This window comes from Platalea leucorodia (genome assembly GCF_965183815.1).
Source record: "Platalea leucorodia genome assembly, chromosome: 6".
In the NCBI taxonomy this organism is placed as follows: domain Eukaryota; kingdom Metazoa; phylum Chordata; class Aves; order Pelecaniformes; family Threskiornithidae; genus Platalea; species Platalea leucorodia.
In genome coordinates, this window is record NC_138828.1 from 73,446,996 (window position 1) to 73,474,447 (window position 27,452).

The 27,452-nt window shown below is 41.2% G+C and overlaps 2 protein-coding genes across 2 annotated transcripts in view; one reads left to right on the forward strand and one right to left on the reverse strand.

Moving 5' to 3' along the window:
• Positions 1-7,062, reverse strand: part of PPP2R2C (protein phosphatase 2 regulatory subunit Bgamma) — a gene marked incomplete at both ends in the record, with an annotated part of 198,319 nt that extends 191,257 nt beyond the window's left edge. The window contains 2 exon segments of the mRNA XM_082316372.1: positions 6,757-6,837; positions 7,047-7,062. Coding sequence (XP_082172498.1) covers positions 6,757-6,837; positions 7,047-7,062 — 97 coding nt within the window.
• Positions 7,063-10,608: 3,546 nt separating this feature from the next.
• Positions 10,609-27,452, forward strand: part of MAN2B2 (mannosidase alpha class 2B member 2) — a gene marked incomplete at its 5' end in the record, with an annotated part of 30,492 nt that continues 13,648 nt past the window's right edge. Inside the window, 7 exons of the mRNA XM_082315908.1 lie at positions 10,609-10,638; positions 14,154-14,300; positions 17,980-18,085; positions 20,482-20,654; positions 21,900-22,015; positions 22,931-23,108; positions 26,258-26,456. Of these exons, the coding sequence (XP_082172034.1) occupies positions 10,609-10,638; positions 14,154-14,300; positions 17,980-18,085; positions 20,482-20,654; positions 21,900-22,015; positions 22,931-23,108; positions 26,258-26,456 (949 nt within the window). The remainder of the gene's footprint in view (positions 10,639-14,153; positions 14,301-17,979; positions 18,086-20,481; positions 20,655-21,899; positions 22,016-22,930; positions 23,109-26,257; positions 26,457-27,452) is intronic.

Here is a 27,452-nt window from a genome sequence, read left to right on the forward strand (position 1 = left end):
TTTAAGGTGTTACACAAATGCAATGTTTAAGGACAAATACCGAACTGATACTGAAAACCGAAGGAAGTCAAAGAACTCAGTCTCTAAGGACGTCCTTAGAAATCAGCAAACTATAAACTGAGTGACCAAAAAGGCATCACATGAAATCGCTGGATTCAGTCTTCAAAAAAAAAAAAAAAAAAAAAAAAAAAAATCCATGAGGGATTTTAAAAGAGACTTTGTTAAGTTCAAAGCTGCTAGAAATTTATGAGGTAGCTCCCTCTTCTGGATCACCAAACAATGACAATTCAACTTAAATGGCAAGATGCAGAATTTGGCTAGTAAATAACACTTTTCACTAGTTTGATAGGACAAGGGGTAATGACTTTAAACTGAAAGAGGGCAGATTTAGGTTAGATATAAGGAAGAAATTCTTCACTATGAGGGTGGCAAGGGACTGGAACAGGTTGCCCAGAGAAGTTGTGGGTGCCCCTCCCTGGAAGTGTTCAAGGCCAGGTTGGATGAGGCTTTGAGCAGCCTGGCCTAGTGGAAGGTGTCCCTGGCCATGGCAGGGAGGTTCGAACTAGATGATCTTTATGGTCCCTTCCAACCCAAACCATTCTATGATTCTGTGATTTTGGGGTTTTGTCATATACCATTAGGTGATCACACAGACTTACAAAGATGCGAGCTACTGACCATTATTTTGAATAGGGAGTTTATATCTGAGTAGCATACTAGGAGAGAAAGGTAGTTGAAACCCCTGAATAGTTTGACATAATTTTGGAATTTTTTCATCAGACAGTACAAACGTGCACGAGAAAAGATATTAACTTCTGCTTTAAATCTCTCTGCATTTTACTGAAAAATGCATTTTACTGCATTTTACAGAAAAGAACTGATAAATAAGAATATTAAAAGCAGGTCACTTTCCCACCTGTATAGCCTGCAATATGACTTCTGAATTCATATCTGCAGAAGTTAAGCTTCTGGGTTTTAATTCTTGAAACAGAAGAATCTTATCTTCTTGGAATTCCTTTCAGCTTTGACAGGTTCATACAGAAAAAAACTGCACAATAGGAAAAAATTCTCTGCACATCAGCTATTCAGACATTCTCCAAGACAGCCTGGGCAATTTCTGCACACATTTATAAACTGGAATTGGAAAGATCAGAAAATGGGTACTCTCTACCCCTATATAAAACAGCTCCATAAAGGAACCCCAGCTTTCTGACTTGACCTATAATGGAAGAGGAGGCTTTATGAAGACCTGGTGATTTTTCTGCTTCTCAGCTGGAACCTCAGGCAATTCTATATTTTTTAAATTGTCCATCACTATTCAAGCTGAATGGTAATGTTTGACTTAAACACAAAAATTAGTCTAAACGGCAAAGTTGTGGCCCCAATAAAATCACTGTATACTTCATCAGTGTTAGTATTTATAACAAAATCACAACATAAATTAAATTATTGTATATTTAATGAGAAAGAGCATAAAAGATGTCCCTGTTAAATTCTGGACTAGATAACTTGAAAGCATGATTTTTGACTTGCTAATACCCGCATAATCAGGCGCACAACAGTGTGATTTCATCTTTCATGGTATGTATACTGAGTGCATCTTAAAGGATGCAGCCAACTGAAACACCCAAGGAAATTCTGATCATTCAAGCACGGATAATACCAAAATTGCCAGGAGTTATTTGGACGGGACTGAAAGGATCATACGAAATGGTAAGCCTTGTAGACCTGGAAATAGTGAGAGACAGAGGGAAAAGAGCTAAGATTTACTGTGCAGGCACCTGCTGCAAATGGCAGACTTCCAATGACATGGAGGGGAGACCCCTTTGCCAGACTCCGCAACACGCAACGGACTGAGACCCCCCACAATCCCCTTAGCAGAGAGAAGAGTTACAGAGGACAATGGGAAAGTAAAGCCAAAGCTGAGGAAACCAACAGAAACTAAAAAACCCGACTGAGTATATAAGTAAAGATATTAAAAGGGGGCAGACTGGAAGGAAAGAAAAAGGATCAATGGGAGATTAGAGAGTAAAAAGGCAATTGGCTGAAGACCGCACCCTGGAAACTGAGACAGTGAAGGCTGCAACTTCTGGTGTCAAAGAGCCAGAGAATTAGCTAAACAAGTACAGCATGTTAGAGGGAGGGAGTGAAGTCCTTGAAAAGGGCAGGAAAATCTGAAAACTTGGTTAAAAAAAAAAGAAAAAAAAAAAAAGTTAAGTTCCAATAGAAACTCTGTGAAAGCAAGGATTTTGCAAATCATTGCAATTAAATAATCTTAATGTACTTTATTAATTTATTCCATAAAAATCAAACCGACTCTTAATCAAAACAAAAAAATTAGGAAACAACAAATGAGAAATGGAAATAAGCCACTCACCTTTTCCTTTTCATAACAAGTACGTACACTTTCCAGTATTTTATTGTCATTCAAGAAGTCTTTTTATATAGTAATCCATAGAAATATTTGAATGATTCTCACAAAACCCAATCAAATACCCACATTTTCTTGTAAAGAGTCATTTACTGGGTCTGGTTTTACACAGCCACATACAATGTCATAATGGGAGCAAAGTACGATGATAACACTTTTCAGACAGGAGCCCTTTCCCTGCGCTGCAGCAGCTCCCAGATATCAGTGAGAGTTAAACAACCAAACACCAACATAAGTGACTGTAAAATAGAGAGGGATGAAATACAGGGAGTTGCTGAATGTATAAACAGGGATGTATGAGGTAGGACTGGAATAATAGTATCATCCACATACATGGCATCAGAGGGTATATCAGGGTGCACTCGAGCCCTGTGACGCACCTTGCAGCACTGTACGCAAGCTAGTAGTGTCCTAAAGGCATGCTGGGGTGAGACAAGGGGTGTACCAGTCCCTTCCAAGCACCTTGGTTTCCTTTGAAGAAACCCAGAATTGTGGGGTGCAGAAGAGGCACAGTTCAGTTCTCTAAATCTCGAAACTGGATAACTGGGAGCCCAGAAATGCAAAGCATACCCCTCCAAACAAGGCCCCTTGGAAATACAACATCCATTCATGGTGACCATACTTCAGAAGAAATGTTGGCAAACTGTGAAGTGTTAAGAAAAGAGCTGCTACCATGCCTTTTTAGAAGAGACCAAGGAAAAATCAATTGTTTGGTTCAGCCAAAAAACGACGGAGATGTGAAAGCATCTACAGATGGAGACTTCCTATTTAATTAGACCTTACTAATGAAGGCATGACTCACAAGGACATTACTTCAGTTGTAAGCCTGTGCAACCACATTGCTTTCCATGGAACTCATGTAATAATGGAAAAGACAGTATTGAACCAAATCCAGACTTATTGTCTTTGATTGAAAACTACAGTAAACAAACAACTATTGGAGGTAAACCTGACTGATTAAATTCACATTCATCATTTCACAAGTCTTCTAGTTCCTTCAAATGGTACATTATTCAAACGTACCTTTACAACAAAAGAGTATATTATCCATCTTCTCAATAAATCTTGCTTCAAATTACTCGGAAATAAAAGAGAATGTTAGAGCAGCATAAGGAAAGTAACAGGAAAGTTCACATCACAATTCACAAAGCGCTAATTAACAGGGCTTTCAGCCATGCAAGAGCATAAAGTTACAAAATGGATGAAAAGAAAATTTACACTGTAAACCAATTTCAAGTCTCTGATGAGCTAACTTTAAGAGTGAAAACTAAAAACATGATTTTTGACTCAATCTTTTCATTAACCATTTAATCATTACTGAATGTAACACTATCTAGAACAATGTAATGCCAGCTTAGAATTCACAGCACAAAATATTTCAAACGTGCTTTAACTTATACAAAGTTCGCAAGAAGTTAATGGGATTTGGAACTTAAAGCAAAGGGTCTGGAATAAGCAGTCCTGTTAACGGTCCACTAAATAGTCTGGGCAAACGGTACAAGATTCAACTTCTCAGAAGTCCCAAGTACTAACTGCTTAATAGCTGACATTCAGCTTCTATAAAAATCACATCCTTAACTTCTGTACTTCATTTTGCTAGCCTGTAAATGGGTATTCTAATACTGTTCTTCATACAGCTTTTGTGAGGCTGCACTTAATGTGAGCAAAGTGCTTTGAGATCTTTAGCATAAATAAAATATATTTTGCACTTAGACGTTAATTATAGAAGTAGCAATATTTGAAATAGGGTTTTGTTTCAAGGCAGCAAGACTAAATCAAACATGATTATCTTGGCTTTGATTGTGGTGTTTTACTTACTATTCTCTATTTTTCCTTGCATTTGAAATATGCAATTTTGCTTTTCTGTTATGTAAATGAATGTTTTTCATCTAACACATCTATTTTTGGAAAAAGAATAATTTTCTTTCCTAGTCTAAGATAGAAATGTTGCAGAACACAATTCTGAAGTCTAACTGACAGAGTACTGCAAGGCTATTGCATGCATTCAATAGCAAAAGCAGCAAGACGTGCCCAGAGGACTCATTGAACTTATAATATTAATATGTAAATGTTTATCTATACAGATATATATCTAGATAGATAAACACACCATAATATTTAATATAGATTAATTAGTCCTCCTGTCCATTGGTTAGGTGGTCCTAACCAATGCAGCTGCAATCACAACAGTTGTAGCCTTTCTGAAAAGTAAAAAGAACTGGGATAAGAAAAGAAAAAAAAAAAAAAAAAGAAACTTGCATCGGAAGTTATAAGAACAATCCATTTTAATCTAAGGATTCTGCTTGGCTCTCTGTAATTTAAGTTATTTTAGAGGCAAACTTCAGCAAAGGAAAAGGTTTGGACTTTATCCAAAATACTGGCATGCAAAAGAGGTCAAGCCACCTGATCTAGTGGTCCTTTCTTTTAAATGTTGTTTTTTACCTCTGCAAAGTGTGCTGATGATATTGCTGTATGTGTTCCTAGATATCAGTGGCATTTAATAGAAAACATGTATTCTGGAAAATACATGTCATAGTTACGTATAATCCTATTAACATAAATGGGGTTTACTACCTGCAGATGACTTTGACTCAATAGCTTAAGTGACCGAATTACACTGCTTCAGCCTCTTTCCTGTTCTCTGAATTTCACATATTCCCATGCTGAGTAAAGAAGAGAAAACACATAAGATTTCCATTTAAGCCATGGAGTAAAATTGGGCATCCATAAATTGCCAGTGTTAAAGAGAACTGAAGTCAAAGTTAGCAAACTAATTTTTTAAATTATGTCATGTAACAGAAGATGACCCAAAAAATCAAAGGAATAAAACACACGTTGAGAAGAAAACAATACAGCCTCAAAGCAGTGCTGAAACACTGGTATTTACCCAGATAAACAAGGTTAAGAAGCATATTCTACTCATTCAAATCTTTAAATGAAAGTAAATGCCAACCTAAAGCTTGTTTTCAACATTTTATGATGCCTAAGAAATACTGTCACTCACTCATTACACTCCCTCATACGGATGTAATTTCCACCCCCACCTACCGTCATCACATCTGGTTTGGTACGCAGCTTAAAAAAAAAAAAATTTAATCTAGGCACCAAATCACAACATATTTTGAGAAATGCTTTAGTATGCAAGTGTGTGTAATTATACACACTATTAAATACACCTTGAAACATAAACCACCATGGACTAATTGGGGGAAAAAAATAAACTTACTCCAAAGCCTTGATCAAGCTGTAGCTTATTATTAGTACACTGGGGTTTAAATCACTTCTCCAAACAGCAAAACACAAGACATAACACAAAACTTCAGATCCCACAGACTCACAGATAATAAAGCTAAAAGAGACCCCAAACAGGTAGTCTATCTACCTGCCCCAAGGCAAGATCTTAGCTTTATCACTTCAATCCATGTTTGTGAAACCTTAAATATCTCAAGTGAGTGAGATTTCATTGTCTACCTGCCCCACGTATTCTAGTGCTTCACTGTTGAAAAGCTTTCCCTGATGTCTAACCTGAAGCCAATCTATTACAGTGTGTCACTTCCCTCAGCACTGGCAAGTTTTTCAGTCCAGCTGAACTTGTGATGCATTTTAAGCCCTTACAAACACTAAATGCACTCACCTCAGAAATGCGTAATACCAACAGACCAAACCGTCGAGATGAGGTCCTAGCTCCACTTAACTCACCGAAAACAGACACTGAAATATGCTCATGGACACTGCACACTACGCATCTGGCATACTGGAAAATGCAGGTTGACATCTAAGCTTAAACACTCTGCATGTTCAAAATCATACGTGGTTCAGAGGCAGAGGGGAGACTTTCTTGCCCTGGCAGCCAAAGGCTGTTCCTTTTCTGATCATAGAATATTCAAAAATAAAACTTTCCAGGTTACCTCTCTCTTCAAAGTTAAGAGGGGGAAAAAAAAGGGCAGAGAACTTCCCCGCAGGTACTACACAGCCTCCCTCACACCAGTAGCCACCCATACCAAGGCCAAGAGGACTGATGCCACCTAGGCCGCCAACTGTGAAACCCGACTTTTCCCAAAAAACCAAACCAAACCAGCCGAGACACTTACAGGAGGCCTGGCGCACGCAACCCATCGGCGGCCACCCACTGCCCTCCTGCGCTGGGCCCACGCGCCATCTTCGCCGCCCCACGGGCCCCAGGCCCCGGGCGGCTGCCATGTTCTGCCATGTTCTGCCATGTTCTGCCACGGCGGCTCTCCCACCGGTGAGCCACGCTTCTCCACATGCCGCCAGCCGGGGCAGCGCCGAGGGGACGCGCCCCGCCTCAGCACCCCTGCACTCACCTTCAGAGACCTCAAACTCGGCTGCTCCATTGAGCTGGTAGAGGCACCAGTCACCCGCGCTCTCGCCTGGGGGGCCGCCAGCTGGGCAGGGAAGGAAAGGCAGAGTCAGTCCGGGGCACCCGGGGCCGGCGGCGGGGAGAGGGCTGAGGAAGGGAGAAAGGGAAGGGGGCGGCGGAGGGGAGAGGCAGAGCCGGAGGAGTGGGGAGGAGAGATGGAGGGGGCAGAGGAGGGAACGGAGGGGTAAGAGGGGACCGGGGAGGGCCGGGGGAAGGGAGAGCGCTTCCAGATACCCTGCTTGTGGGACATGTGTGCTGCCCTCCGAAAGGCGCCCAGTGCTCTGAACTGTTATTTGCTTGGCTCCCAGCGCCGGTAGCTCGGGGCGCCTCCTCCTTCTCCCGGCGGAGCGGGCGGCGCAGGCAGCCGGCGCTGCCTCGGGGCGCTCAGGGAGCCGGGGGAGGGAGGACGGGAAGGAGGCAAGGCTCCGCCCGGAGCTCCCGGCGGAGGCGGCGCAGCCTCGCCAGGACCCGCCGCGCCCGGCACCGCTGGCCCTGCCGCCGCCCCAACAGGTGTGAGCGGCCGCGGGGCGGCCCCAGCACCGCGGCGGGGGCCCGGGGGGGGCTGCCGGCGGGGCCGCCGGCGGGGCCGGGCGGTCGCTCTGCTCGAGGCGAGCCCCAGCCACGGCGGCGGGATGCCGCGCCGCAGCCTGGCCTTCCTGCCGGCCTCCCTCCGCGGCCCCGAGCGGAGGCGCCTTCCTGCCGCCGCTTCAACTTCACTCGTGAACTCTCCGTCCGCTGCCGCCGGCTGTGCCGCGTCCCGCCACGGCGCCTCAGCCACGCCTGCCTGCGGCGCGGGCAGCCCGGCGCCCACGGGCGGCCGCCCCCCGCCGCGCCGGGAGCCTCCGGACAGAGCCTCGGGACAGAGCCTGAGGAGGCGCCGCGCCAGCGTCGGCCGTGCTGGCGTCCCTGCGGCCCCTCCCGCCCCGCCACACCAGCTGCATTGTCCTCACGACATTCACCTCAGTTCCCTTACCGTCCCTAGGCCGCGTAGGCTATCTTACGGGTAAGGGCTGCAAACACTACGTAAGTCATCAGGTTTTATAGACGCTGAAATCACTGCAAAGCTAGAGAGTGGTTTTCATCTGGTCCGTGGACCCCTGTGGATCCACAAACTATCTTTACAGCATCCATGAGAGGTAAGTAAGAAAGCAAACCTGTTATCAAGTAAGCTTAAGTGCTCTGCGTAGTGACCTTTGCCTCCGCTGGAAGATGTTTAGGGAAATGGCCAATTTTAAAGCGCTGAAGCAGTCAGCTAGAGCAACTTCTGTTAATAAGTGCCTTTATTCTTACAGACGTCCACCCCAAAAACACCACAGGAGGGAAATGCAAAGGTATGTTAATTGTTCAGTTCACCAGGTGGCTTTCTTGGTATTTAATTTAACAGGATTGTGACTGCTTAGCTTATAGCTGGCAGCATCCTGCCCACGTCTTCTCTTTTTGAGGTGACGGTGTCAGAGGCCCACGTATAGCACGGCTCGTGTCAAAGAGAGCAAGCACGCTTTGTATGGGCAAAGGAGAAAAGCTTAAGAAATAATACAGGAAGACTATAATCAAGCCATACTAAGAGATTAGGAGCCAACAAGAGGATAAAATATCAATGTAGGGAGCTGTCGTGGCACAGTTACACTGGCTCCTCCATCTAGCTTTTTGCTATTGGTGAAACAGTATGTAAATGGTGGGGAAGCATTATTTTTGGCATAAATTTTACTTAATATACCTACATTCATCCCTTTTTGCAGCAAGTCAAGACCCTCGTGACGCTTTTAGGTGTGTAAACTGTGGGCAGTTTGATTCAATTTTTCCTAGTAATTCCTTTTCTGTTCAAATATTTATATACCTCTCCACTGCATCCAAGACAGCGTCACATTGTGGCCTTTGTGAAAGAATAAGGAGGACAATTACACTTTCTGAAGGAAATAGGTTTAAAATGGGAGTAACATTCTTCAAACATTCTCAGCTACTTTTAGAAACAAAGCGGAACGCCAACACTTAAGCTTTCCTGGGAACTTCACCTAAATTACAAAGACCATAATGCTTTCTGAGGTAAAAGAACACCAGTTCATTTAGACTGTGTATGTATATATATCCCTAAGCCATATGTTTGCTGGATGTGCACTAGCTTTCTTGGAACTGAAAAGGTTTAAGCTGATGATTTGGGAAAAAAAAAAAAAGAGAGTATCATAGAGCTGTATTAAAGTAAAGCTTCATCCAGCTGCTTACAGTGATACTAACTCCCCCTACAAATTACTGACAGACCTCGATTGCTCTTCATAACAAAGTATTATCATAAATAAAATTAACCTTAGCATTTCAGTGTTAGCCTCTTCTTTTTGGAGAAAACTCTAGTCTACCATATTAATTAGCAAACAAGGGCCCTATTCTGGGAGAATCCATTCATATTGGATTTAATTTTTACAAAATGTAGCAATTTTATGCTGTTCAACTCAGTATTACTGACTAACATAGCATTTTTCGTTCTGGACTTCAAACATCTACAAACTATGTGTAAAAAAATTCACCCAGTTGGGCATGTAATGCAGCACACATTTTTTTTTTTCTTTCTAAAATGAGGGGATAGATGCAAATCACATTTACAGTGTGTGATCTGTTTCCACAGGTATCTTGAATATTGAGATGGGTTAATTTGCACCCAAGCGCCAGCTAGTCCAGTATGAATTAATCTTTTATCAGTGGTAGCTGGACACTCTTAAGCTATTTGTGATTGTGGTTTAACTAGGTTTGGAAACTAGTAATGCTAAATCAACAAACTTGAATGTGGGAGCAGGTACCACCTTCATCCGATGTCCTTTACTGTTGCGCTGTTGGAAATGAGCTAAGAGTTTGGTATGACTTTTTTTGTCATTTCAGCATTGTAATGTTAAAAGCATGCCATTTACTCAAACTAGAACTTAAGCAATGTAGTCAAATTATACTACAGTGTTTTTTAAAGAGTCAAAGTTTTAAAAAAATAGTTTCAACTATTTTGGCTTTTAATACCACAATGATAGATTGGGCAGAAACTGGTGCAACTGCGGACAAAACTTCTGAGGAGGTTTTTTGGGCTATGTTACCCTGTAACATTTTTTAATTATTGGTTGGATTTTTTTCCTTTTCAGTAGGACTTTACGCAGACCCAAGAGTCTACCTTCTCGGTTCTCAGCACAGGGTCCACCTCTTGCTAGCAGCGATAAGACAAGTCATAAAACCAATTTAAATGGGATCAGACGGTCAAGCACATAAAATTTAATCTTGCTACAACTTCAAAGATACAGACAGTAATCCGTAATGAACTATTACACCTGAAATAAAGAACTCACGTTCCATGCAAATGAATTTCCTCAAAAAAACACGTAAGGATTTATAGTCCGAGATGCAGAACTCAACGTCTCTGTGAGCAACCTGTTTTTATAAAAAACGCGCCCCAGAGCTGTCAACGCCAGCGCCTGCCGGGGTGCGGTGTGACGGGCACCGGCACCCTGCCGTCGGCACCTCCCGTACCCGCGGCTCGGGCTGAGGCCTCCCCCCTCGTGCCTCACAACCCCCTCGGCTGAGGGAAAACTGCTGGCGTTGCGGGTTCTTGTTGTGTTTGCGGGTTTGGTTTTTTTTTTAACAGCAAAGCAGCTCCTCCCGAGGAGCGGGCCTGACGCCGCGGGGCGGGGCGGCGGGAGGCGGAAGCGCGGCGGGAGCCCGGGCGGCCGCCATGCGACCCCCGCTCCTCCTCCTCCTCCTCCTCGGCCTCCTCCCGCGGGCCGGCGGCCGGGGGCAGCTGCGGGCCTTCGTGGTCGCCCACAGCCACATGGACGTCGGCTGGGTTTACACGGTGCAGGTGGGGCCCCTGCGGAGCGGGGCTGGCCGGGGGGGGGGGGGGGGGGCTCGGCTCGGCGGCTGCTGGGGCTGAGCCCCGCCGCCGCCCGACCTCCGCCGGGCTCCCTCTGCGCCCGCCGGCGCGCAGAGCCACCCGGCGCGGTGTACGGCCGCCCGCGGGGGCGGCCTGTCCCGTCCTAGCACCTGCCCGCAGGGAGGCGCGTACGTCCGGGCGGGGCGCGGCGCCTCCCCTGCCCCGGGGCTGTCCTGCGCCGTGCTCCGCACCGGCTGCTCCGCCGTCCCCGCCTTGGCGTAGGAGCCCTGCCCGTGGATTTCGGGTGTGCACCCACCTGTGCTCTGCAGGATGCTCCTGGTGGATTTTTTTTTTTTTTTTAAAGGAAAATCTTCAATCTGTTCGGTGGTGTGCTTTGATTATGTGGCAGATTTTCTTGGCTTTTTTGTTTATCCTGTTAGGAAGCCAAAGCCCCAGGAAGACTTTCTGGCTTTTCTTAGAGAGGAGAGCGGGATCCCAGGTCCCCGACGGCTGGGGTGAGGTTGGAGCCTAGTGCCGCAGAGGTGTAGTAGCAAAGTAATTTTTGCTAAATAAATGAGATACAGAGCAAAATAAATTAGGTGGGGTGTTAATAGCTTTTATATTTCTTAGTCAAAATCCTGAATTCTTCATTAGTATGAATTTCTTTTGTTTACGTGAAAGATGCTGTGGATGCTTCACTTGCTAGAGTGATATGGCATCAGGTGTTTAAGGGTAACTGTGATTAAAAAAGAGCTAACGGCTCACAGGGTATCTCGGCTGTGCCTGTATTTTGTCTTCCCTTTTTAGGAAAGATTACTGAATTTCTCCTTTAATACTTCAGACTCCTACTCAGAAATTGCATGAGAGCACAAAACTAATTTTTATTTTGGGTCAGTTAGTGGTTGAAGATCTTCTCCAAGAGAAATGAAACCCATAATTTTATTCTTTTTTTTTTTTTTTTTTTTTGTGAAGATGCAATTGCTTGAAGCTTCAGTTCCTCTGCAATTCTATCACAAGCATCAGCAATTCCTGTAGTCAAAACCCACAGAGACTACCTGTGGATCCTTTCAAATGTTTCTGTAGTAAAGTGAAACTTGAAGGTAACTCTCTGTGGGATACTAATGTGATCCCAACGTATTTTACATTTTTGGTTTGCTTAGTTATTAGGTTTCACTGATGAATGACAACATAGTATTTTTTTAGTGTTTAATTTCTCCATTTGTGATGTGAATAATAAGCATTTTATTTGTGATATCAGAGCAGCAATCTTCGTTGAATGCTGGAAATTATAGTGCTGACGGAGAATTCCAGCACCGGATGTATAATAAAACTTTTTTCCTCTCAAAGAAAGCTATCTGTTGCAATCTGATAATAGCAGTGGTGCCATAACTTATGTGAGATGTGGCATCTCGCTGATGTATCTGACCATAGGTGTGAAAGACACCTCACCATTGTCTAGAATGCAGTACAAAACTATTTTTAAATCATGGTAGAAGTTTAAAATCTATATGTAAATAAGTAAAATCTTACCTGGTTGTTTTTACTGGGTCACTGCTTATTGTTTCGGAGTATCTCATTAGCTGATAGAGGATATGAATTGGAAATAAAATTCTTATTGTTGCTTGCAAGTATCTTGGTTTGTCAGAACAATTGTTTTCAATTCCCACCCAGACAACTGGGGTTTATATACTTTGTAGGGTTGGGTAATATCTTACTGCTTTGTTCCAGTGTCATTTGAGTCAGAATAAAGACTGGCTTGCCTTAATCTCCAAAATATCTCAAGAAAATATTTTCAGTAAGTTACCACACAGAATATTTTGGTATTGTATTAAATTTGAAAAGTCCTTGTTCAGCTCTCAAAATCTAGTGTGCTCCACTTAATAGTTAAGAACTAAAATTGAGCCTGATGTTGTAATCATTGTACATATACTTGGATTTTAGGACGTATTGTTTGTAGCCAATTGCCAGTGAAAAATGAAAATTCCTTAGCAATCATTTCAGTGTGTCACTGTTGAGTATTAGTAAAACTTAAAAGCTATTTCCTTAGTTAAAATTTCACATTGTATTAAGCATCTAATCATAATCTTGGTTTTAAAAAACCCTTAACTGATCGAGAAATCATTGAACAAGTAATTATTTAGATAAGCACTACAATATTTTAAGCCATTCCTCCTACACTCAAACATCTTCCCCCTTCTAATGATACTTTAGCATTTTACAAAGATAGCTGGATTGCAGTTGTGGAAAGCAAGGGGTTAGGAAAAGTTCATTTCTGATTTGGATCACGTCATCCCCTTCTTATTTCAAAATGTGATATTTGTATACGAAACTTGCCTAAATTAAAACTGTGGATTTATATTTTACATATCATGCCCATTAGGTGGGTGAGAGATCTATATGTCAATCACTTTCCGAGGTATGTGTATGTATTATGGTGTGCGTTCTTAGACAAGTACCAGTAGTTGAAGTAGAAAAGTGTTACGGTTAGTGTTAAAATAACTGCGCTATAACATGCAGATAACTTTGTAACAAGAAAACACAGACGATGCAGGAAACTCTAGGATCTCTGCTGTTGTCTTTAAGCATTCTGTATCACTTTGAAATTAAGTAAAGGGTGGAAGACTGGATCTGGTCAGCAGAAGATGTCCTGGCAAGGATAAGTGTACATAAAATATCTTGAGGTGCGCAACTTTAAAATTAACATGATGTTGTTCATTTGATACCATATCATAGGGTGTAACAGTGTGAATGGTTATTTGATGGATACAGCTGTCTTGTTTGCATTCCAATGAAATCCAGAGGCCTCATTCTGGAATACAAGTGGCTTTAGGAACGGCATAGACAGGATAGATGCACAAATTCTCATGCTGGATGTCTCTCCGTCAGCAGTCAAACCCATTCTAAGAGTCCTTTGCCATTTTGGTTTTACTCTATCCTAAAACATTAAGCAAAATAGATTTATTTTTCATGACTGAAGCTTCTAGAGCCATAATAGTATAATTTACAGTATAGGTATCACTGTATTATACTGGCAGTGCACACCCGCAGCGTAGACTCACGCTCTTTCTGAAGAAACAATTCTGATAAATTCAAGCCATCAAAAGAAGGGCAGAAATGGAAGAACAAAGTGTGCATGTGGGTTTTTTAACTATGTTGGTGCAAAGTCTTATCATTCGTGGCATTGTGGATTTAAGGTAAGCAACGAGGGGTGGGGTAAGCTGTTCCCAGTAGAACAAAAAGAAAGCTTGTATTGGTGTCCCCTCATCTTGGGGGAAGCTACGCTGTGATCTAGTCAGGTCCCCGGTCAGAGGGTGTATTTTGGAGCAGACGCACCCGCAGGCTGTACGTAACCAGAGAGAACTCGGCCTTTCTGAGTGTACAAAGGAAGCATGCAACAAATGCGAGGTTTTTCATCTCTCTTCTCAAGCCCAATGAGTGGTCAAAACAGCCTATTTAATATGGGCAAAGCATAGAGTTTATTTGCTGCTTTTTTATTTTTTCAGGAAAGTATGCATGCTTATGCAGCAAATGTCTACACATCTGTTGTAGAAGAGCTAATGAAAGGAAAGCAGCGCAAATTTATTGCCGTGGAGCAGGAATTCTTTCGACTGTGGTGGGATGCAGTAGCAACAGATACGTACAAGCAGCAGGTAGGTTGTACCAGAGCTAAACTTAGTGCTAACAAAGAATCCACGCTCTTTTCAGGGGGCAAGGAGGGGCAAAGTACTTTACCATTTGCTTTTTACCCAAGTCTTGTGTGAGCTGTCTCTGAATCTGGTACTTCTTATGAAAGAACATTAACTCTAAAGGCAGCTACAAGAGGTTAAAACCCCAACTATAGATCAGAGCGGTAGGAGGTAGTAACCTTTGCACTGAAGACTCTTTACACTTTCCAATTCTTGTTTCATCGGTGACTTTCTTATTTGGGGGCATGCTAGTGTAAGATGTGGGTGATTCTGAAAGAGGCAGTACCAATATCTGTTGAAGATCTGAAGCTTATAAACTGCTGCCTAACGCTGCTTACAAGAAGGAACTTTTTTTCTTTCCAGTTAAGTACTGCTCAAAAACCTGCCATTTGTAAACAAGGAAAATGCAGCAAAGAGGTGACCATGGATTCAACAGCAATAACTGTTTCTTGGGTTTGTTTATCTATAAGCTGTGATCCCTTTCAGTCTTTAGAACTTTAATTTGAGGATTTTTTTTTTTTCCTAGTAAAGACATCGTGAATTTCCTAGTGAGGACGTTTGTCATTTCTTCTTTCCTCTGGCATGAAGCAAACGTGCTGAAATCAAAGACTGGGCTGGTAGCCTAGCAGCTGGTCACGTGTTGCATTGTAGTGCAAGATGTTTAGGTTCTGGACCCTAAAACCAGAGGGTATACAGGTGCAGCTTCCCATAGGTACTCACTCAGAACTCCATGGTCTGTTTTGTTACCAGGGTCCAGGCAACAGCAGCATCTTACTTACAGTGCTTTACATTTCAGTTTGTTTAAAGCATCATATAAAAAAGACATCTCTTTTCTGTTTGTTTTTTTTAACCTAGTCCTTCACTAAATTCTGAATTTTCTGTAATATTTAGTACTTCAATAATAGTTTACAACCTGTGTGCAGCTGACCTTTGTGTGACAGGTTTTGCTGTGTATAGGCAGTTCTCTGTTTTTGTGGGGGCACTTTGCCCATGCTTGCCTTTTGCAGAACAATTTTCTTGTCTGTTTTTAATTAGAAAACTGCTCTTAAGTCTGGGGTGGGGGAATTAAAGAAAATAGCATAGGAACTACTTTGTGCAGAAGAGTACTCTTCACTTTCTAAAGTAAGTTGATCTTATTTCAAGTATGTTATGCTGCTGTAAACCAAATATAAAGTAAAGGCCTATGTTTCTAATATCTATTCTTGCTATTATGTGGAATCCAGAAGAGTAAATGTGTATCACGTTTGACCTCACTGGTGCAAAACTAGTACATATGATTCAGCCTTTAATTTCCTAGCCTAACTACTGATAATTGTTGCTTTTACACATTTTTAGTCAGTTGTTTAGTTACTTTATAGTTGCTTCTCTGAAAATTAAAATTATTAAAAACAAATTCCTCTTAAACCTGCATGTCAAACATTTAATCTCTAAGAGCTATGATGCTTGTTGATAACTGACATGTTTTTAACATTAGCAAGTTGCAAATATTGGGCCTTGAAACTAGGTCACTGGTTACTGTCCTGCTTTTTCTACTTGAACTCTAATATTAATGATTTTCTGTAGTACAGGGTCTCTGGTTTTAATTTAATCTTTTTTTTTCTTAATTTAGTATTTTACTTGGAATACAGGATTTCATTCTAGATTATTTTGGAATGTCCACTTTGGATTAGAGCAGTAGCATTAAAAACTAGTTAAAGGTACAGCCTGGGTACTGAAGCTGATTTTTACAATTCAGACAAGAGAATGTATAGAAGTGAGATGTATTGCAGCAGTATTCAGCCAGATATGAACCTCTTAGTTCTCAGTGCATGTTATTTCTGCAGTATTTTCTCGTGTGAACCATTCCTATCGCCTTACCCTGGCTTGATGGTTGGGTGTTTCAAGTAGGGAAAAAAGGTGTGTAGCCACTTCTGTCTGGTTTGTAGGGGTGAGTTGATATAAGGATAGTAGTAGTTGTCCCAAGGACCACAGATATTTTCTACTACTGTAGCAGCCTGCTGCTTGTAGTGTTGCTGTGTCTGTTTCCTCGGTTCCTCCTTCCTTTTGCCCAGTTCTGGTCAGCAAAAGTGCTTGTCATTAGAGATATTGTTTTCTTTTTTTTTTTTCTAGGATTGGATGTTATTTAAATTACCTGAATTATTTTCCTTGTGTTTTCAGCCTCTCAGTGGTTCCACAAAACTTACATTAAAAAAAAAGTTTCCATGGCCCAAAGTTTGGATCAGAGGTATCTTTTCTGGACATCCATCCAAATGGGGAATAATAGCCACAGATGCTTTTCATGTAGGTCAGGACCAGTTCTGTGCTGACACCAGATATCAGTTATCTGGTCTCCCAGCATGCTAATCAGTCACCACAGTCGGCTGGAACTAATTTATGAATGCTGAGCCCTGAAGCGTTTTCACAACATTGTGAAAGAGAGAAATGATTATAATCAAAATTGACAATCTGGCATGGTATCTGAGCAGACACAGGGGCATTCACTGAAGGTTCCTGGGGAAATAAACATAATAGTTCTGGAATTGGCATCCTATATGACAGATTAAAAAAAAAGGGGGGGGATTAAAATACATATTTATACTTCAAACTTCCAACAAAGGAAGTTTGTATCTTTGAAGTTCTAGGTAGTGAAGTAACTATAATAAAAAAAGACGACTCCCTAATGCTTCTATAAGGGGACCCAGACTATTACTTCTTCCCTCCAAACACCGCCCCCACCTTCATCCAGCACCTTTGCTGAAAGTTGTACTTGTCGGCATTCTTGTTGTTTCTAGTGGCTGAAATTAAAAAACACCAAAAAAACGTGAATGGTTGAACAGGTCATAATATATTGACAGTTTTTAAACTAGAAAAAAAGAGACCAGAAATGAAGGTTAGCAGTGGGTTTATCAGGCAGGCAAACCTGCTACATGTGGAATAACTGTTTCTTAATACAGCAGTGTCTCTCACAAGTTGAGCAACCTGTCATCCTCTGAAGGCAAGGCAGATGCATACAGGGTAGAAGTGGTGTGTTTGTGGCTGTGGTGTGATGGCACACCCTGTCTCCCTCCTGCATCCCACAGATCTCAGTCTCCAAACTGTTACAGAGGTAGTAGACGAAAGGAAACCCCGGGAGCCTGACCCTTGCTGCTTGTATGGGGTTGCATATTGCTCTCTCATCCCGCCACCCAGTCCCTTTCCTAAGCTAAGACAGATGGAGCTGGAGGAAGACTTGGGAGAAGCACTAGTATCTTCTGTTTTAATCCTCCAGCTCTAGTTGCCTTGAGGAAGGATCCTGCGCTGCTGCCAGTGTTGTGCGTGGGGACAAGTCTGCTGTTCAGATAGTATAAAGGCACAGCAACAGCCCTACTGAGAAACACCAGAAGGTCAGGGGCTACCTGGCAGTGCATCCTTTGTGCTTGCTACCTGGCTTCAATGTAAGCTGGGTAAATCGGTGCACTGCGCAGTGCGTTGGTATGCTTTTTTCCCATTCTTCTCCTTTTGATAGCACTCAGAACAGACAGCCTTTTATCCCACTTTTGTCCTGGATGCCTTATTGACAAGTGTTGTGTCTAGGTAATGTGCTGTGATCTGAAATGAATTTGCAGCCTTTTGGGGTAAGACTGAAATGATGTTTATGTTCTGTGTCTTAATTTCAACATCATAGGTCCATCAGTTGCTTCAGGAGGGACGACTGGAATTTGTCATTGGAGGGCAAGTGATGCATGATGAAGCTGTGACACTAATTGATGATCAAATTTTACAGTTGACGGGTACGCATATTTGCATTTAACTTTTATTTTCATTGTTATGACCTTGGGGCTTTTGTTTGTTTTTCATTTCTCCGCCCCAAGATTGCTATTATTTTCTTACTTTTTAAGAATCGATTAAAGCATCTCTTATTTTTTAGTTGCTGGTAGGTTATCTGTATAAAAATCTTTGCTTTAAAAAAAAACCCAAGTGCAACAGTTCTGCAGTAAGCAGAAGTGTTACTGGAAGCTGGCTTGCAGTTTAATTGACGTCAGTTATAAACTCCTTTGGAGCAGACGCCTTTTTTGTGTGTATGTGTTTGAGAGCTTAAGCTCCTGGGAAGATAGTTAAGGTGAAATTGAGGGTATGAAACGCTGTGGAAGAAAATACCTGTTAGCAGTTCAGAGCGTGGGGAGGTTGTATCGTTTAGGCAAAGTCTTCTGCAGAACATGGGCCATAGAATGTCACTGAGGTCATCTGAACTTAGTTGGAACACTTGTTTGATGAAGAAACCCCCATTTGTAATCATTATCAGCAGCCTCTGTTAGAAATAGGTGCATATTTCCAAGAGGTGCACTATTTCCCATTTTAATCCTCTAGCTTCTGCTTCCAGCCATTTGTGTGTTCCACCTTTCCATCTGATAGTTTAAAGAGTCTTTAGTATTTAGGTTTATCTGCGTCTGGTTAATGAAAAAAGAAACAGGATAAATTATGCCACCACTGTGGTATAGATGCTTATAATGTGCCATGAGGGAGTAGCATGCTTTTTTGGGGCAGGAGGGGATGTATTGGCCCCAGCTGTCCGTCATGGCTGATATAAACCCTGCCCATGTGAGGGCTACACTTTGGGCAGCTTTCTACATGGGAGAGTAAAGGGTCAGAAAACACTTTTATCGTTTGCTGAATCTGACTGTGCAGCACCTACTGGCCTTGTTCCTTGCTTGTCAGTGTTTATCAGGAGCACGGGGATAGCAGCTGCTTTTGCACCTTAGTGAGTCACCACGTTGCACTCTGGCCAAGAGGAGGAGAGGGGATGAACGTTACATTTTTTTCTCATCTGACTGCTGTGTTTAAAGGTTGTTGTATGGGCTTAGTACACTGAACCCAGAACTTCTCCAAAGAAAATACTAATATTGACTGAAGAGTCCTTTTGTTAAATGCAAATACCGCTTTTTCTTTCACTGGAGTTAGTTGCAAAAAACACTATTTCTAATTTAATGCTTCATTCTGTGTATAAACTTTTTTTTTTTTAAGAAAATTCAAGTTTGGTAATTGATTGAGCAGGAACAACGGTATTAATATATTTTAAAATTCCTATTTATTTTTCCTGAAAGCACTCTGCTCAGTTTAAGTATGAGTACATACAAACAAAAAAAACGTACCCTTGCATTGTGTGTGGAGTTCATCTTGAGAAGACAAAGCCAGAGCAGACATTTGGGGTCTACATTTCATGTCTTCTCCTGTCTGTCCAGACAGCTGTGTTTTGGAAGAGCCTAGTAAACTCTGCCTAAAATGTGCTTCAGTCAGAAGAGTTAAAATAAACATTGTTTGTGAATATTTTCACTAGAGAAGACATTAACCATGGGAAAGATGAAGTGAAAAGAGAATGCCTTGCAACCTCAGTTATTCAAACATCATATTAAAATCTGGAATGGGGTTAGTCCAAAATGGGGAAGATATGGTTGTATTTTCAAATAGTTGGGAGCACAATTCCAGAACTATGACATTAAAATCTGCGGGTTTTGGGGGGGGGGGGGTTTTGATGATGATGAGGATCCTAGTGCAATATACTGGAGTTCTGAATAAAATCTACTGCTCAGCTGGTTGTTTCACTTTCATTTAAATAGTTTGTCTGAGTTTATTCTATTATCTGGTCTTTCTGATTTGGGAGTTCCTTTTTTCAAAACTTATTTCAATACAAAATTAATAAGATGGGTTGTAAATAACATCTTGTATCAAGATTGCTATTAACCTTTGGCTTTTTTTTCTTTTTTTATGATTGAGGATGATATTCATATTAGTTTTGTTTATTGGATGGCTTCCCTGTCCCTTTGTCGTTGATATGAGACTAAAATTTTCTGAGAATGGGTGGTATGATTTGAGCAAACACAGACTAAAACCCAGCTTGTTGTTTTCATGCAGACTCCAACCTGGCTATTAGCCTTAACCTAATCTGTATCTAACTACTTTTTCCCAGGCCTGTCTCTAATCATAATTCATTTTTGTTATTCATCTGTTATGATGTTAATAAGTTATACTTGGCATAGCAAAATAAATATTATCAGTGTGAAACTTTCTGCTGTGAATCATTAAATTCCTGAAACTTCAAATGCTTCGGAAAACAACAACAAAGAGCTATACTTTAAGTGCTTATTTGTAATACTATATGCTCCTAACATAAACAAATTTTGCTTTGCAGAAGGCCATGGATTTTTGTATGAAACTTTTGGTATCAGGCCTCAGTTTTCTTGGCATGTTGATCCTTTTGGAGCTTCAGCTACAACACCAACTCTTTTTGCTTTGTCTGGTTTTAATGCTCATCTTATTTCTCGGATTGACTATGATCTGAAGGCTGACATGCAGAAAAACAAGGTAAACATACCCTTAGGAATGGAATCCATTGCCAGCGTCTACTTACTCATCTTAATGTCATGGTTTAGGTTACTGTATCCCTTTGATCTGTGCAAGAAAATGTAGGTGTTTCTTCTCCAAAAGTGACATGCTAATTGCATGTGGTAATAGTGAAATATATTGAATCGTGTAATATGGTCAGTAATGTCTGTATGACTTCTGGTCAAGGATAAAATACAGTCTAGCCTGAAGAAGACACAAAATGCAGGCAGTTGGGCAAGGCGTAAGTGGACGTTGAATTAGGACTGTTGGAACTGGAGGCATCTAGAATGGGTTTCAGCTTCCCTTGAGAAAATCTTAGATAGGTTGGGTTTTTTATAGACTGTTTTAAAGTGTAGTGTGTATGTTTGGGCACAGTGGTTATCATGCTTGTAACATTTATTTGTGCCTGTGAAAGTGGTAATACTAGGTCAGTTTGGGTGGCAGCTAATTATTTTTTTGCTACATTCAGTTTTTGTTCCATGTTCTGCCTTCTCTCACGCAGTGTCCCATACACAGTAAACGTTTTTCTTTTCATATAACAATGTTGGACCCTGATCTGTCATCAATTTTACACACTAAATTATGTGAAAATAGGGGATATCGCTAGTATGAGCTGGGAATTAGGCAGTTTTTATGAATCTTGGGTGAAACTTGAGCATCTCTGAAGAAGACAGCAGGATTCCTGTCGAATTTGGTGAAGCCAGGACCTACCACCTTATGTTTGTGATACTTCCTTTCTGCTAAAATCTTTTCTAAGCTTTTGACAATCTTTTCCCATCTAATTTTTTTCCTGGCACATGACAGTCTGGAGGCTTCCAAAACTGTAAAAATTCTGTTTCAGTTGATTTAAACATTCATTCCCACTGACTATAGTACAATCCAGACTACATTTTGATCTTTCCTAGCTTAGAGGCGTTCACCTTCCACTGAAACAAGTCAGGTGTAATGCCTGTAATAAGCTAGGCTTACATTGGGATTTGAGCAGTATGCTGGCAGTGTGCTGCCTCCTCTCTGTCTCCATCAATTTGAATAGAAAGAGGCAATGCTGTCACCTCCTGTATATAGTATGTGACCTTGCTTGGGGTACCATTGGCTGGTCTTAAAAGCACTTAAAGTGTTACAAGTGGTGAAAGGGAAGATGGGTACTCTGAAGTCTTAAGTTGTTAATGATGGTATTCCTGTGCTTGTCGTCAAGGGTAATGGTTTCTTTTTTTTGTTTTCCAGAAGCTTCAGTTTGTATGGCAGGGCTCTCCTTCCTTATCTGAAAGACAGGAGATCTTCACCCATGTTATGGATCAGTACAGCTACTGTACCCCATCGCAAATACCTTTTTCAAACAGGTCTGAAGATTTCCCAAATAAGCAGAAATATTAATCACTTCTGAGAGTTTACATTGTTGGAGTTTAAGCATTTTCTTTGACTTTTTTCTTTCAACAGTATTCTGCTGCTTTCTCCTGACCTGCAGTAGGTCAAGGAGATGTCTAGACTCTGTAGATATGAGTCAAAAAGTGACACTTACTACTGACAGGCATTAAAAATACTTCAAAATATTGACAGACTTTAAAAATAATGTTTTCTAGCACCAGGAGGCTTGGAACACAGGTACAGTTTTCATCTACATATATGTATCATGTCAGTCCTTATCAAAAAAATATAGAATAAAAATGTGAAACAAATCGATCGCTATAAACAGAAAATGTCCAAAGCAGGACTGGGGTTTTGTTTCTCTGCCTGGAAAGCTGAGATTTAAGAACTCCAGGAAGCTCAGTATTGACTTGGCTGTTGCTAAATGATTTTCTGTGGGAAATTTTCAGCACTATATTGGGCTGAGATTGTGTATGTTGTCTGTGTATAAAGTAGAGCAACTAAAATTTTCCATTTACTTTGTGAAAAAATCCCAGAGCTTTTGAAAACTTTATTTTGCTCACTGGCTTATCCAGTAAAATACTCTTTGTAAATGAATTCTACTTGGGGGAACATCCTCATTGTTACAAAGCTTGCTGTTTTGTCCTATGATTTCTTTGTCCTGTGCCAGCAAGCAGCAGGGACTTGGAAAGTTGCACAGTGCAAAAAGAAAACTGGACAACCTTCCCCCTACCTCCACCCCCAAATAAATATTAAAACCTAAAGACTAGCAATGAATATAAACTGATTTTTTTTGCTTCTTATTCCCTGTGTGTCTGCATTTTATCCCAGCACTTTTTGATGTGTTTTTCCCAGTTGAATAAATCCTGTTGCTTTCTCCTTCTACTTAGATCAGGATTTTATTGGAATGGAATTGCAGTTTTCCCAGATCCACCAAAAGATGGTGTTTATCCAAATATGAGTCTCCCTGTTACAGATACTAACATCCATCTGTATGCACAAACCATGGTGGCAAACATTAAGGAGAGAGCAGCCTGGTTCCGAACAAGCGATGTTTTGTGGCCGTGGGTAAGTGCATGATCAGCATTTGCTTTAGAAGTGGCAAAGTACGCCTATGGTATGAACAAGTAGGTAGGTGGCACTTTGCTACAGTATGTAGTGCAAAAATGCAGGTACAAACCACATGTCAGTAAAATGTTTTTCTAATAAGTGGGGCCCAAATGACTGGTTAGTAATGATTTTTAAAAACTAGAACTTCCTTGTACAGTCTGCCAGCTGTCTACCAAGTCTTCCACCCTACTTAATGTAGAAAGCAGAGTGACAAAATTGTAAAGATAACCTCTTGCAAAAGTATGTATTGCAATATTGCTTCCTTTTTTCTCTCCTTCTTTTGTCTATTTAACTGATCTCTTTCATAACTGCTTAGCACAACATAACTCTATGTTAACAAAAACAATAGCATTACAAGAAAATGCATTACACATTAGGTAGACGTCTTTTCTAATTGATGTGTAATCATTTTCTTATATAATCTTTGTATTTTAGTTAGAAACATAAGCATATCCCAGCTTATGTTTTAATTTTTTTAATTTCGTCCTACATGTACACATCGCACTGATATGCTCTCACTATGTTTAAGTCCTTAGAAAAGAATAACTTCGCCTAAACTGAATGTACAGTCTGTTTTTGAATTTTGATGGATGCTCTATGTCTCATAATTACAATACTAAAGGGTGATGTGTGTTCTTGAGGTGGCTGTTTCACCACAATATCTGTTGTTGCAAAGAGAACAAACATTTTCCCACCACAGCTTTGAGTCACTGATTTGTTTTTCTCCTGTGTTTGTGATGCTGTTGCTTATATTGATTTTTTTTTTTTTTCCAGAGGGTGAGGGGAGAAGTGGGATATAGTACTCTGTAGTAGTGCTATAGTGAAAGTTATGCTGAAATGGGGAGGAGGGAGTTTTGAATAGTATGAATAAATTCCAAATGTCTAGATCCAAACCTGCAGTTTTGCAGTAATGTAAGAAAATTTCAGTCTCTGATTTCCTGATTTGTGTGCTTGTGGTAATGAGCTTTAAACAAAGTAATAAAAGTTTGTTACTCATTCATAGTGCTATGTAAAGAAGTAGAGAGAAATAGGTATTACGGATACCTTTATAGTTAAGCTTAGCTATTTTTTCGTGATGACAAATAGTTTGGAGTACTTGGATATTTTTTTTTTCCTTCAGTTAAAAAATCAGGAGGTACACACCTTCCCATTTAAGGTCAGACCTCACATCCAGGCTATTGGCACTTTTGTGATGAGCTACATGGACAAACAAGTGTTTGTTCGTGATCTGAAGCACCTAGTTGTGCAGGAGGTGGCATTGGGCTGTGGGGCAGTGTAAAAGTTCAAACCTGCCTCTCTAGAGGCCACAGCAGCAGATGTAGCGGGGGGTATGGAATTGTCTTAAGGGCTGGAACTGATCCTTGAGGTGTTTTTTGGCCTGTGTGGTTGAACTAACTGTACAGTAATGTACAGCATTCCTGTGCAAAGTTTTGTTCAGGTAGTGAGTGGATGTGACAACCAAGTACAGCAGGTTCTCCTGGGTATCCTTGTTCTACTGAACTACAGTGCTCCTCAGCTACTATGTTCTGTGTCGGTGTGAGTGGAGTCCACCAGCCCAGCACATGTGCTGCAAAGTATCTGCTTTTTATGAGGAAGTCTTCCTGGAACATGAGTTGAAAGTAGCGCTCTACAAATGTGAAGTAGTTTTGACTGGTAAGCATATTGCTGCTTCCCCACAAATTTAATTGGAGTCAGCGTTAGGAAGTCTGGTTTGCAGTGCTGCACTTTTCAGTATTTGGTTTGATACGTTTTAGTAGCTCATTACAGTTTGAAGTTGTTTTCCAGTTTCTGCTATATGCATGCAGAAGATCTCTGGGTATCTCAGAGGAACTTTTCTGGTTTGGAAGCAGAATTTCCGCTTCTCTGATCAGTGATTTACCCTGTTAGGTCTGAGGGACAGGCATGTGCACTAGGATTCATAAGGGATGTGACAGTGACCTTACTTGAAACACCTAGTAAATGGGAAGGGATGGGGGTGGCACTTAGGTCTGGGAAAGAGAAGGGAGAGTAATCACCTCTGAGTTCAACTGAACTCATCAGGTTCAGCTCATTCATGAGTTGAATGGGTTCAGCTCATCAGGTTAAGCTCATCAGGTAAAGGTTGAGGTGGAAAATGGGATTGCAAAGAAAATAGAGCCTCCTTAGCCATTTTTTCAAGCATCTGCTAAGCTTTGAAGCCAAATTGCTGAGAGCATCTTTATTTTGAAAATGAGATCAGCATTGACTTGGGCAGTGTTTTCTATCTCAGGCGCAGAGACGTGAAGATGAGGATGCATTAAGCTGGTGTCAGTGTTGGAAGGCTTCTATTAGGCCTTTTTATGCAGAGAAGGTTTCTTAGCATGTTATTGTGCTTCAGATCGATACTTATACTGTAATACTGACACTGTAATAAGAATACACATGGTGCCATGGCTGACTGACTCTCATTTTCCTGTTCAGCTACTGTAGTTGAACAAAAACATGCTTACTTATGCCTTTTTTAACTGTTTGTACGTGCAGATAGTCTGTATTGAGATGCCTCCAACAGAAGGCAGAAGTCATGCAATCATGCTCCAAAAAAAAAGATACTTTAATACACAGTGTATCACCTCTCTTAACTATTTGGATGAGCATCAGAAGTACTATAGTCTACTGTCATGATGGGGGATCAGCAACACGTTGTGTGACATTTGTACTGCAGGATCTCTGTCCAGATTGTTTTGTTTCACATCGTGTCCTCAGCACTTCCTAAAGCTGTAAGCATTCTTAAAAGCAGAAAATAAGAACTTCATCTTTTTCTGCTAAGTGGGAGAAATGCAGTGTGAAAAGAAACAAAGTTCGTCTTTCCAGGCATGTATGCGTGCATTTTCCAATTGCTACCGTGAAATGTCATGCTCTTGCACAACATGGTGTGTCAACACACTTCTCCCTATCTGGAATGCTGGTTGGTTATCAGCTGATCTGTGCGAGTAACCCTACCCATTCTTGACATTTTTGTAACAAATAACTTTTATGTGGGCAGTCAAGATCAAAAGAAATACCACTTTAACATAGACTAGTGTTAAAAAAAGATCCTTCTAAATTACATGACCCAAAGTCATTTGGCTGTTCTGTTTGCTGTATTTCAGGGCTGTGACAAACAGTTCTTTAATGCGTCTGTTCAGTACTCCAACATGGACCGGTTGTTGGATTATATTAACCAGCATTCTGACGAGTTTGGAGTGACTGTCCAGTATGCTACTGTTGGTGATTACTTCCAAGCAGTTTACAGTAGAAATCTTACATGGGAAATTCGGAACTCTCAAGACTTTCTTCCATATTCAACAGGTAATTAAGTTCACAACTACATAACGTCTGCCTTAAATGTACATATTTAAAATTTTAATAAAGGGAAATTGAGAAAATGAGAAATAAAGGAAGAGGAAAAACACCATCACCTTATAACATTTATTTACACTACCAGGTGTCATTAAATAGACAAGTTGATCCCAGCTTAGTGGTATAAGAAAGATGGTAGGGCAGTGGTGAAAATTTCTTTGGGACTGTTGGAAGCAATGGGTGGAGGAAGAGACCCTGAGAGAAAGAGTACAGAAATAGGCAAACTTGGCAAGAAACCTAACTTGAGGTTTTTGTTTTGCTGTCTTTGAATAACAGTAGAGTGCAAAGGAAAGCTAAGCACAAGGTACATTCATGAGTGTGTAATGTCATCCAAATTTTTTTAATGACCTGAAGAAATGTATAGTTACTGCACTAACCAGGTTCTGTTACAGTGAAAACAGTGAGCAATGAGATAAACCTGGAGGCCTAGGCCACCTGGCTGAAATTCACAAAGATATTTCAGTGGATAGATGAAGGAAAAAAAGAGTGCAAAGTATGTAACACACTGCAGACTGGTTAGCAGACAGCAGTGATAGCAACGGCGCTTCGCAGAGGTGTACCAGCACAACTAATACAAGTCATCTCTCATGGCTTTGGAGGGGTTCTGTCTGAGCTCTCTAAAGCTGAGATCCTAGCACTCATTCTGCTTCAAATATAGATTTTGACTATTTTTTTCATATTTGGACATTTAACTTGGAAGTCATTCTTTTCTCTACCTCCCACGTTAGCACGCACAAATAACCTGTAGTCTCCTAGGTGTTCTGCAGTATTAGACGCACGTGTTATGCCTCTCCTTCTCTTCCCCAAATATGAGCTCTAGTGAGGACACAGTGCTCCAGGATCCAGGGAACTGAAAGGAAACTGATAAACTGAAAGATACTTAGAAACAGATGGATGCATGGCCAAATAGAGCCATGTCTCATTGTTACTGTTTAAAAGAACTGG